A 13393-nucleotide genomic window follows, 5' to 3' on the forward strand; every position below is an offset into this window, starting at 1 on the left:
AACAAGAAAATTCTCTCTGAGCTAAAGGACAATATGATTTTTCAAGTGAAAGAAAGTAACACTATAGCTATTTGGGTAAAAAAGAAAGTGTCCTTGTGAACCTGTATAGTCTAAAATGTACTGTTAATAGTGTTTGGAGGGGAGCTATAGCGGCGGCCTATCTTGTCTGTCCTGAGCACCCCGTTCTTCACGGCAATCCGCCCTCCTCTTGTTTAAACCTATGGGTCGGGAGGAAGTTACGACCAGGACACTATCTTTTTTATCATGTTCACATCGGACTGTACCAGAAGCGCTGATGAGACCCAGATCAGGCCCCTCAGAGAGCACCACCCTTCCGGCCACAGACACTAGGTCAATAGATGGAGACTCCGTTTATAGCCTCTTGCCAATATTTCTGAACCTGGGTCCAGACAGATGCATGGTGTTGAGAGATTCGGGGTGTTGAGAGAGGCGCCGTCTGGAGGCCACTGGTGCCCGTTTGAACTGGTGGATTAGCCTCCCTGCTGGCCCGAAGCAGGAGACACGCAGCAACAGCAGACGCAGAGACAGCCCGGTCCAGGCGGAGCCCGTGAGCCGGGTCCGTCTCCCTCTGGGGCCAGCTTTGCGAGCAGGCCAGCACCCCCACCCCTTTCTTCCCGCGAAACTAGTGTGAGCTGCATTTGGTGATTTCTGGCCAACCTATAAAGTTGTCATAATAACAAATATGATTTGTGATGGGGGTGGGTAGAGAGAATTAAAAATCAGTACCGTTTTGAATACTTGAAAAAAACCGTGTTCTGTTGGTGGTGCTCTGTGGCCAAAAGGACCCTCACTTACCCAAACACTTAGGCAAAGAGCGATCCCATAAGCCATTTGCCATACAGGTTAAGGCAGAAGATCCCAGCAAGTAAAATCCCTTCTTGCAGTGATAGACGACACTCATTCCATATTCAAAACTCTCGGGGAAATTCTGTTGCTCGTGACGAACGGCATTTTCCACAAAGCCTGGATCCGAGCAGTTCACCACTGCAAAGGAAAGTGCGGTGCACGTTATTCAAATGCAGCTATACGTTCATAAACAAAACAGACAGACGGGCAGAGAAGGCAGACTCCTCCTCGTGGTTTTAGAAAGTTGGCAGGACGACAGCATGACAGCCAAAGTTTGTGAAATCCTGTAGCCTTGACGAATCCCACTTCCTGCTTTGGGCCCTTATGCTTCAAAAAATGTCAAGCAATATATCGGCTACTATAGCACCTTTAACAACACGAGGCTGACGGTCTTTAACTGTTTCCTAATAATAGGTTTCTTCAATGTAAGGTCTAAAATTCGTTTCCCTGGTTAGGTTTTTATGTTATGAAAATGTTAAAATAGAAACGGCTGAAGTTAGTCTACATATTTGTATGCGACTGTGGTACTTCAGGACAGCCTGGGACACAGTAATTAATTCCCACCCCACCATGACATGCGCTAATGCTTCAATATGTGCCTAAGTAATTTCTGTTATGTGTCTAAAGCAGACAAAAATGACAACTCCTCTATCAACACTTAATAGAAGTGTAAATTAAGGCAGCCTCTGATTTAAGCTTCTTCCCCTGTAGAAACAGCTCCGGCAGTGACAGTGGGATGGGCCTGGTTCATCTGAATGACACTCTCTGAGCCTGAGTGCCGGCTGGCATCTGGGAGGGAACCAGCCACGTGCTTTCGCAGGTGCAGAGGAAAGAAAGAGCCCCAATTCTCTCTCTCTCTCTGACCCGCCCACCGCTGAATGGGACAGCTGCTGGGGAGCCGTGCTCTCTCCAGATATTTCTGGCTCAGAAGCCGGTAGCATGACAAGTTCCCAGGCAGCCACTGCACTCGGTGTCCCAGCGGCCAAAGGCAAACCCTGCCCGTCTGCACGCTGATTTCTCTCTGTCCCCAGGACGACGGGGTGGGCGGATCAGAGGCGGACAAGGGTCCCTTTCAGCGCTGCAGAATAATATCCTATCCTTCTCAAACCAATCCTGAGTTGATAGAAGAAAGACAGGTTCTTTCGAATCAAGCAAACATGTTTACGGAGCCCCGGCAAGTATTTTGAAGGCTCCATAGTGCATTGCACCTGCAATAAAATTGTCACCAATCCCACCATAATAGCAGGCATTAGCTATTTGGAAGAAGTGTCACTGACTTGCACGATTATTTTTATGACCTGAAAAACGCCTGCATCGGCCCATTGGGCACTTAGAGTTGCATGTCAAACCCAGGAGACAGAAACAGCCCCCTTGTGTCTGACCTTCAAAAGCAGGAAGGTGTTGCCTTGGCCCGAAGGCCAAAGACGCTATGGTGTCGAGTTTGAGCTTACATCGTGCTTAGAGGACGGTCCCCAAACCACAGCAGACTCTCTGCAGTGAGAGGAAAGGACACCGCTTAGGCGACCCACGTGGAGGTGCCGAGCCTTCCTGCGCCAGGGCGCCCGGCCCATGCCTCATGCACCCTGGGACTCCGCACACCCCACCGGGCTCCTCCTTTCTTTAATTCATAGTCTTATATTTGGGCCCAGCTTTCCTGAACGCAGCCTGATTGTGTGGTGGGTGAGAAAGACGAAGTGCACAAAGCAAGAGCCATTATGTGTTTGGGGTCAAGAGAAGGGTGGGGCTGGAGGCAAGAAGAGAACGGAAAGAGAAGCAGTTATCGCTCCGGTAACGGCGAGGTCCGCCTGCATCCCCCCTTGGCCGGCCGAGGAGAGCAGGGCTCTCTGAGCCCCACCATGTCGGGAGGAGAGCTGCTCAGAATTCACGAGTTTCATGAAGTTGAGAGGACGATCGAAGGTGAGGTGACTATTCAGTGTATCACACAGAATAAACATTTCCAACTTGTTTACTTGGATGAATCAAAATTTAAACGTAGGATTACCAGTCACCAAAAGCAACTTACGATGACTATTTTTCAAACATATGAAAGTTACCTTTCATCTTTTATCACTAACTGATAAGAATAAAGAAATTGGTTTTAGGTGTAATGAGACATTCAGGTTTGATAAAGAAGGTTCTGATTGATTATAGTTGATTCTAGTTAAATTTCAGAGGCGGGTGGGAGTGGGGGCAGGGAGACTGAGCGCCTCCTATGCGCCAGGCACTTTGCTAAGCATTTCACGTGCACTGGCTTACTTAGAACTCATGGGAACCTAAGAGGAAGGTAGTATTTCTTTGACTGTTCATAGAAGAAAACTGATATTCTCCAGTGAACTTGAGGATTCACTACAAGACCCTGGATTCAGTGATGCAAGTTTAGTGAGTTTTTTTTGTTTCCTTTTTTATTCCTCTCTAACCAGAACAGAACCTTCACTCACCCCATATTTTCTTAATTTTCTTTATACTCGTGTCTGTAATAGCAAAGGACATACATTTTAATTCTCTGAGTTTAAATGGCCAATCCCACAAAACTGTAGATAAGAAAGAGAAAATAAAACCTCCAAACATTTGCATGTAACACAAAAATTATTACACAAGGAAAGAAAATATTAAGTGACTCATCCTAAAACTGCCAGATTTGGTATACTCATTTATTTCTCCTTGAACTGACTGAACTTTTTAAGCTCATGTTGACACATATTTGAATTTAGGAGACAAAGATTCAGAAAGCTCTTCTATAGAAACGGGGGCCTCTGGAACAGTAGGCATAACCTGATTCTTAAAATAAATGTGAAGACATCTGTTTTCATTCCTTTTTATGAAATATATATCCATACAATTTATTTATTCCAGAAAGATATTACTACTAGCAAAAAGGATCCCTTCTTTTATTTATTTATTTTCCTGATCCTGTGTGTAAAGATAGAACCAGGGGGTGAGTCGCTTCCTGGATTGTAGGGTTCTGATTTATCACGAACACAGCTGGCATGGCCAGAGCTTTTCCCTGGGAAGGGCTGAGTCTGAGGGTAAAAGGTGAGTCCAGGGTGGAGAGACTTTGTGGAAACCTGTGTCTAAGTCAGCCTCACTTTAGCACAGATTTACTGGGAATTCATTCCAAAGTCCTCATGGGGTTTCTCTCCTGCATCATTAACCAGATGCTGTAGGATTACTCAGGATTCCACAACTCATTGACCTCCACAGATTAGACACCTGAGAATCACATCAAGTATTTGGGAGAAGAAATCAAGCACGACAGGATGCTGACATGAGACACAACACCCTGAACCATCTGGGGGTTTATTCAAGGAACCACATAAGGTAAGAATCAGGCCATACTGCAGTACACACCTTGAAGAATCCCTGGAAGTTTTATGAAGAGAGTAGCTATTTTTGTTAACTTTATGAGTTTCATGCCATTTTTTTCTGATGCTTCACTGTCTTTATAAGTCTGACCTCTTTGAATTCATGCTTTTCCTGGTCGAATAATATGCATGTAAATTCTGTGCACTAGATTGTATCTCTTAGTTCATAAATGAAGCAAAACAGAGCAATAGAAAATAACAGAAACACGAGCGGGAGGCACCCGGGAGATGAGGGGGTGATTTCCAATCCCCTCAGCTCTCGGACGACTGTTTGTCAGTCATCTCCTCCTTCATCAGACGTTTTTGAAGTGTCAGCTTTTAAAATTAAGTACTAATTTTAAAGTTCTGCTCTTCCAAAGGCAGTGTCAAGAGAAGGAGAAGACAAGCCACAGGTTAAGAGAAAATATTAGAAAAGACATAACTGATAAAGGACAGTAATCTGAAACATTAAAAAAAAACCTCTTAAAACTCAACAATAAGAAGAGAAACAACCCAACTAAAAATGGGCCAAAGACCTTAACTGACACCTCAGCAAATAAGACCTACTGATGGCAAATAATCCTATGAAAAGATGCTCCACATCATATGTCATCAGGGAAATGCAAATTAAAACAATAATGAGGGCTTCCCTGGTGGCGCAGTGGTTGAGAGTCCACCTGCCGATGCAGGGGACACCGGTTCGTGCCCCGGTCCGGGAGGATCCCACATGCCGCGGAGCGGCTGGGCCCGTGAGCCATGGCCGCTGAGCCTGCGCGTCTGGAGCCTGTGCTCCGCAACGGGAGGGGCCACAACAGTGAGAGGCCCGCGAACCGCAAAAAATAAATAAATAAATAAATAAAACAATAATGAGATTCCACTACACACCTATTAGAACGGGCAAAATCCAGAGCACTGACAACACCAAACGCTGGCGAGGTTGTGGAGCAACAGGAGCTCTTATTCATTGCTGGTGGGAACGCAAAATGGTGCAGCCACTTCGGAGGACAGTTTGGGTTTCTTACAAAAATAAACATACTCTTACCATACAATCCAGCAATCACGCTCCTTAATATTTACCCAAAGGAGTTAACAACTTATATCCACACAAAAACCTGCACAGGAATGAATACAGCAGCTTTACTCATAGTTGCCAAAACTTGGAAGCAACCCGGATGTCCCTCAGTACGTGAATGGATAAACTGGGGTCCATCGGGACGATGGAATATTATTCATCACTGAAAAGAAATGAGCTATCAAACCATTAAAAAGCATAGAGGAAACTTAAATGCATTTACTAAATGAAAAAAGCCAATCTGAAATGGTTATATACTGTGTGATTCCAACTGTATGACACTGTGGAAGAGGCAGAACTATGGAGACAGGAAAACGATCAGGGGTTGCCAGGGGCTAGGGGCAGGAGGAGGGATGAATAAGTGGGGCACAGAGAAACTTTAGGGTCGTGAAAACACTCTGCAAGATATGTGGCGGTGGTGGATACGTGTCACTCATTGTGCACCTGTCCAAACATACAGACCGTCTAACACCAAGAGTGAACCCTCATGTCACCTGTGGACTCTGGGTGAGATGATGTGTCCATTCAGGTTCATCAATGATAACAAATGCACCATCTGGTGGGGGTGGTGACATTGGGGGGTGAGGTGGGGCTGTGCATGGGTGGGGGCAGGGGGTTTATGGGAAATCTCTGTACCTTCAGCCCAACTTTGCCATGAACCTAAACTGCTCTAAAAAATAACGTCTACTAAAAAAATAAGACCATTCCTATTTTTCAAGAAAAGGGAGGAAGGTAAGAAAAGTCAAAATCAATACTGAAGACTTTAAAACACATTCTAGCATTCTTTAAACTGCGCCACAGATATCTAAAGGACCTAGTATCTATTGTAAAACACCAAAAACCATTAATAAATGATAGGCATTTAATTTCTTCTCTCTCTCTTTTTGGCATAAGTTAGAGGAAAATGAAGTACAGAAACAAAAAAAGTTTTGATAATTAAAAGCCTGCTGTTTTGAACTTACTCAATCTGTCATTTCGCCAGAATGTACTGTGTCCAGTGGACAGAGTCTCAGGAGCTGTGGGGACCTTCTCCCCCTAATTAGCCCCCGGAATGGTATCTACTTAAAGGTATGAAGTATTACACCCATCTCTATACTGACAGTGTGCAGCACAGCATTCGGAACACAGTAGGTGCTTAATAAATATTAAATTAAGTTGAGTAGAAGGGTTTGGGGGGAATGGATATAGATGGTTCTCATACACCTACGGCATCAAAGGCACAGTTAGGCCGTAATGCTGTGTGAAGATAAACTGAACCCAAATTGAAGGGCCTTCATTTGTAACCATTCTTTCAGTTGTGCTGTTTTTTTCCTTGTTGTAGAGGACAGAGAAAACAGTTTGATTAAAGGTGTTTAATCTTTTCCTAAGTCTTTGCAGCTGCCTTACCGGGTGCCAGACACCTACAGCTAAGCCTTTCCACTGCTGTCCACGTGCTCAGGGCTCCTGGCAGACACATGGGCCCCACGTTTCCCTGTGGGAGGTGAGGGTGAGGCTGAGTGAGTCCCCGTGCTCATCACAGCCACGTGCATCACAGTACTCGGTCAGCATGTAGGGTTTGCCAAGGTGGCCCCACGTGGAAGGCAGAGGGGCGAGAGGTCATTTAGAAGCCAGCTTCCTGCCCTGGCTCACACATTCCGAGATGTCCCCTAACCCCGGTCACCCCGTTCCATGGCCCTGACTAATACAATTATAATACATAACCTACAACCTACAAGATGAACTTGTCAATGGCCAAGCTGACCAGAGCCCCACGTTGTCAGGAGACCAGCTGGAGCTTTGGAACAAGAAACCAGGGGCATCTCTGTGAGATACTCCATCCCCCCCCAAACAGGACACACCCGAAGCCTGCTTTCTGGGGACAGTGAGAACAGGGAACCTGGGGTCTCTGCTCTTCACAGCAAGTCTTTCCAACATTGAAAAGGGAGTTTTAGAGGGAAGTGAATTAGGAGGCTTTACTTTGTCTTTGAGCTTAAGCCAAGCTCTCTGATATAGACACGTCCCAGACTCGACAGCTTGTAGCCAATTTCACATAACTGCTATTTAAAACATGCCTGGATTCCCATTCTGCTATTGTTGCATTTGAATACAGCTCCCTTGGAGCCCAGTGGGAAGGTGGGTGATTGTCAGAGCAAGGGACCTCCGTAAGTGTCTGCCTTTAATACCATATTATTACCAAAAAATCCAAACCAAAACCACAAAGAACTTCACCTTCACATGGAAGGACATGCATGCGTCTTCAGTAAGAGAGATGTTTTAATGGAAAATATTTGAAGGAGATATTTTAAGGGAAAGTATTTGAAGCAAAACCTTAAATAGCATGAGCTCAAACATCTAGAAATACAAAAACTACAAAGCAGCATTCCCTTGGAAATGTAGGCGTTAGTCCAGATCTATGTGTCGATTTCTAAAGAAGTGAATTTCTAAAACTTGAGATTTAAAAGCAATAAGAACTTCTCAAATATATCCATAAGGCTAGAAGCTTAGGGACCAAAGATGTGGAATATATGTGGCAGAAATAAATGAGCACATAAATGGAGAGAAAGACAAACGGAAGACTAGTAGTCTTTGAAGTAGAGAATCCCAGGGTTTTTTGATTGACTATCTGGCCAACAGCAAGAAAGAGGCCATGGAGCGATTTGCACGTTATACTCAGAAATGTTTTCCCACCACAACAAAAGGCGCTTGCAGAAGCCCTGACTCTGGAGGGGAAGCTTCACCCTCTATGCACGCAGACAGGCTCCCGGGTGTTATGATTCAGCCCTCACTAACCCCGGAGGAAGCTCTCCTACCTCGGCAGGTGGGCAGAGGGCTGCTCCATTGGCCGTTGCTCCTACACTGGGCTCGAGATGCGCCCTGCAACAAGTAGCCGGTGTTGCAGGTGAAGTTCACGACATCATTCAGGTTGAACTCGCTGCCATTAGTGAAGCCGTGCGCAGGGTTCCCTGGGTGGCCACAGGTGATGGCTACGGAGGAAGACAGGTCCACGTTAACAAGTCATCACTCTCACTTGACATTCCTTATTAATACATGTGCAGGTATGTTAAATGTACGAATTGAGGGGTTGACAGCTAATCAGATATGTTGCAGATTGTGTTTATATTTGGAAGGGAATATTGAGAGAAAGAATCATGGGCTGAATCCACAAGTTTTTATTATAATCGTGGAAAATAACTAGCGCCTGGCAAATGTACTTTCTTCATCATCATCATTATTATTTCTTACATCATGATAGAATATCAGGTAATTTTAAAATAAAGCAGTGAAAAACAAGAGATGCTAAATTTTTGTATTAATTGTGAGTTCTGAATTTTTTCCCCTTAGAACACACCAGCTAACTTTGTGGAACTCTCATCTTGAAACATTATAGGGACTTGGATGATAATTTAAATTGTGTATGTATAAATTAATCCAATATGAATTTAAACATCATGAAATTAGCAAAAATAGGAGTACATGCTCAAATCATATTTTCTTTGACATTCCCTATTGTATGGTCCTTTGGAACATAGCCAACCCTCACTATGTCATGTCCACAATAACAGCAATATAAATCAGGAACATATCCTTCACTGGCCCTTTCAAAAGAAACACATTACAGTTGTAAAACTGGTGTTTTCCTTCTCATTTATCTTGTCAACAATTTTTTCTTCTAAGTAAAGCTTTCACCTTTGAACTGTGTACAGTTACCACAGCACTATCACAGAGAACACCTGTCACTGTCCTAAACTTACATCAACAATCCCTTTGTTTAGGAAAATAAAGAACATATTAGGAAAAAAAATTGGTTTAAAAGGAAATTTGCATAAGGGTACAATTTCTTCTAAAAACAGGAGTCAGCATTCGTCTCTCAAGTTATGAAGTTTGAGGACAATGGTTACATACAATTTCACCTCTTTATTAAAGGGACGACTGCGTACAAACTCTCTGCGTTCTTGATGAAGCAATGACAAGAACACAAAACAACACAGACGCTTGAGGGGTGGCCACCGTGGGGCCCCTGCAAAGCCAACCTGCAGACTCGGACCCAGCACCTCTATCCTCCTCTGGTGGGATGCTGTTTCCACCTTGTCGTCCTGGGACAACGTTGGGGGAATGAATGCCTGACATCCTTCATCCTGGGACCCATCTGAGATGAGCTGGTGAGCAAACTCAATGTGGAGGGAGCCTGGAGGAGGCGTCGGAAGGACATGGAACGGGAGAAGGACCAAAGACGGAAAGGGAGGGGCGCCCACGTTCTCTCTCTTCCGACAGCTCTCCATCCTTTCTCTGAGCTTAAACGTGTCTGTGTTATGACCTAATGACAAAAGAAAACACCACGAAGGGAAGCACCCGCTGACTTAGTTCACAGGCTGTACTTACGGACACAGACTGGGGTGTGTCCGGACCACTTGTGGTCTTGCAAGCATATCCGGACGGAAGTCCCCACGAGCCGGAAACCGGGGTTGCACTGATAAACGACGGTGTCCCTGTAACTGAAGCCGTCGCCGCTGATGTGGCCGTTCACGATGGGATCCGGGGAGCCGCAGTGGCCAGCTGAAAAGCAAGCAAAACCAACAAAAACACGCTGGAGAGCTTGCCTTCTATAAAAGTACCACATTCGTGGAGAAACAACAGAGTCCCACGGTATGGCACGGGGAACTCTATTCAATATCCTGGGATAAACCAGGATGGAGAAGAATATACAAAAGGATATATATGTATATGTAAAACCGGGTCACTATGCTGTACAGGAAAAATTAACACACCATTGTAAATCAAGTATACTCCAATAAAAAAATCTAAACTTATAAAAGTACTACATTCAAAATTAGTTTATCTTTATTGTCAAGTGACTGACAGCATTGAATGCAAACATTATTGGAATTTTTTCCATTTATATATTTTTTATTTGATAGAGTTTTCTTCAACTCATGAATTTTTCTCAACAATTGCGGGTAACATAAGTAATAGTTCAAATATAAAATTGTTAGAAGGTATTTACTCAGTTATGGTTTCTCCATTTATTTCTTTTACTTATTGATATTTTACGTTATTTATCTATTTATTCTATTTCCAAATAAAGGCCAAAAGAAAGGAAGAGACACTTGGAATTAATATAAGTTCTGTAACCCTATTGAAAATGGGTAGCAAAGAAAAGGATGGAAGGATCTCCCGTGAGAGACTAGATTCCTGAACTATCTGTGAAATTCCAAAGGAAGGATTGATATCAGAAAATAAGTTCAATTTCAGAAAATGTCCATTTGAGTTATGTTTGATGTCTAGGGGAAACTGTCACATCCTCAGTTGAACACAGAAGTCCAGAGCTCAGGGGAGGGACACCCTGCAGACAGAGATTTAGGAAAAGCTAGATTACAGATGGAGGCTGAACCCAACAGGTGGCTGAGCTCGCCCGTGAAAAGTATGTACAGCAAGGAAAGAAAGGGCCCAGAGACGAAACTGGGGTGAACATCAACACTTAAGGGGAGGAAAATAGTACTGATGTGAGGACTCTGATATGTAAGGAGGTCGCTGGCAAACAGGGTGTCAGAGAAGCTTCAGAACCAGAGGGCTTCCAAGTGGGGAAGGAAGCTAGAGGAATTTTCAGTCCTTCGTGAGTCGAAGGCTGAGGAGTGACAAAGCTTCTTTGCCTGCAAAAGCTTTAATCCGGGTCCTGACACTCCCCCCAGGCCCACCTGTGCACCTCCTTGTAAAAGCCAACTTTAGCAAGCACCCTTCTAAGTCACCCTACAAGAACCCTCCAGCCTCAACCTCTGATCCAGTTGCTCATCCCCACCCGCCACTGGTAGGTGGGTTCAGCCAGAACCCCTCCAAGCCCTGAGGTTCCCTCTCAGGAATGTCCCACCTGTGCCCCCTCCCTGCCCCTTGGCTGTGACCCCCACGGGCCCACACGGCATCTGGGGTTGAGCCATATCTTTGTGAAATCCCATCACCCTGGTCCCTACACCAATCGCTAGGGTCCTAAAAAAAGTCTGCCTCATTATCTTTAAGGAGCGCCATGAGTATTCTTTCTCTGTAACAGTAGGAAGGTGCTGTGTGGTCCGGGAAAACTAGGAGAGGCGGGATTCTCTTCTTCTCTTGTGCTCTCCTTCCACTTTCTCTCCTTCCCCTCCATCCGTCCTCCTCTCTGCCCTTCTCCCCCACCTCTCCCCTCCTCACGTACACGGAAAGAGTATCTTGTTAACAAACTATGGAGCATTAGCAGTAACTGATATGAAAAGTATGTGAGTGACACACGGGTTTCGGATAGACACGGAGAGTTCCTAAATTGTCCACTAAAACTCGCTCCTTAGGCTGGAGCGGCTGCAGAGCGTTTTGGGGTGGATTTCGCCTGGCCACTACCGCCCCGAATAGAGCACCCAGCTGCCAGTGCTTTACTCAGAGCACAGCAACCCCAAAGCTGAGAGCATGGCCAGAGTAGTCATATGACACTCAGGGTTAATGCCACCATTCTGGAAGAATTCACAACAGTACCCTCTATTTCTGTTTAAGGCAATGCAGCTGCATTGTGTTATCCTAGGTTTGAACTAGATCTGTTATCAGCAAGATGACCTTGCAGAGGACAGAGGGAGAAAACCGCATCGGTGATAGGTATCCCTCTTTGAGCAGAATCTCTGCCCCAACATTTGTAGGAGGTCGGGTCAAGTTGTGCTCGATTCGCTTGATCTCTTGTCACCTCTGCAGCTTTTCCACTCAGCCGGATCCAGACCGATAAAGCTGCTTCTGACCGGAAGCCAGATCGCCTCCCCCCACACCAGGCGTGACTCAAGCAGGGAACTGGGAGGAGGCTGAATGTTCTCCGGGGGTTGAAGGGAGAGCTTCTGAGGCTGTTACCCTGGAACACGGATGCGGGCTCCCTCCCAGAGGCTGGGCTTTGCACGGCGATCTCTGTCAGATAGAGACGTGGAGCCCCACTCGCATCCCCGAGGCAAGAAGGGAGCCAGAGCCGCCACGCGCGGGCTCACTGCCCGGATGCAGTCACTTCCGAGGCGAGAAGGAAATGACGTAATTTCTAGAAGCACACACCAAAATAACACACTCCAATCCTCAAAGAGAGTGTGGGCCACCTGATTCCTGGCTGTTACTCTAGAGAATGTCAAGCATTTGGGGGTATTCTGAACCTGATCAGCACTCCAAGAGGAGGGACCCGGGCTCAGGGTAACCGAGATGCTCGAAAGGGTACATTGCGACAGAAAGTCCCCCTCCCTCTCCGTGATCTGCACAGCCTCACTCTTGACTTGGACAAACACGACTGGCTAGACTCACTTTTAAACCTCAATCATATTGTTTTCATCTAAGTTTTCAGTAGGAGCACATGCTTCAAGGCCGCACTCTCTGTTGAAAGCCCGGCAAATAAGCACTCCTCACGGCAAGGAGATAATCTGTGCACCCCAGACACCAGAAGGCAAGGCTGACAGGCTTGTGTGGAAACAAAGGCTTCCAACAGCAACTCTTCTCTGACACGTGGACGCTTCAGTTCTGGGAGGAACTGGCCTTAAAGACCTAAAGAAAATCAGGGATGTCTTTCAAAAACACTCCCTTTCAGCTCAGTGCCTGAAGGAAGAATTGACAGCCTCACCTCAAACTTCACTTCCTATTTTAAGTACATGTGGATGATGTCACTTCTGGATCTGAAGCTGGTAGAGAACAATCTGTTTGTCACTCGTATAACTTTCCAGCCCTCAGGTGAGTTCCTCTTTAAAACATTCAAAGCCTTAGACCAATTATGTGCTATTCACAAATACAGAATATTTCACTTACAGCATTTAACCAAAATTTCAAAGTACCATGTCGAAATGTTGTAGAAGGGAAAAACTGTATGAGGTGGAATTTGAATTCAATGTACTCCGAGCTCTATTTCAAATTTAAGATTCTGTTATCCTATGATAATACTGGGATATGTCCATTGTGAATTTTTTTAATGTAGCCCCAGTTTTGTTATAGACACCCTATGTAGAAAGCATTTCTCTATCTTTGTAACTATGTTCAGATATCTGCTGACCGTCTAACATGTATTAGTCACTCATTAAACATTTGATGAAGTGAATAGAGATAAAGTAACTTCACATTTTCAAAGCATTTCCAAATCCACTGTCTCCTAGGTGGCTTTCCTTTA

At 45.1% G+C, this 13393-nt stretch overlaps 1 protein-coding gene across 1 annotated transcript in view; it reads right to left on the reverse strand.

The window, feature by feature from the left end:
• Positions 1 to 13393, reverse strand: part of CSMD1 (CUB and Sushi multiple domains 1) — a 1400820-nt gene that overhangs the window by 34743 nt on the left and 1352684 nt on the right. Inside the window, exons 53-55 of the mRNA XM_060136411.1 lie at positions 9640 to 9813; positions 8070 to 8243; positions 817 to 1005 (exon numbers count right to left, since the gene is read on the reverse strand). Coding sequence (XP_059992394.1) covers positions 817 to 1005; positions 8070 to 8243; positions 9640 to 9813 — 537 coding nt within the window. The remainder of the gene's footprint in view (positions 1 to 816; positions 1006 to 8069; positions 8244 to 9639; positions 9814 to 13393) is intronic.

Source organism: Lagenorhynchus albirostris, chromosome 21, assembly GCF_949774975.1.
Source record: "Lagenorhynchus albirostris chromosome 21, mLagAlb1.1, whole genome shotgun sequence".
NCBI classification, from domain to species: domain Eukaryota; kingdom Metazoa; phylum Chordata; class Mammalia; order Artiodactyla; family Delphinidae; genus Lagenorhynchus; species Lagenorhynchus albirostris.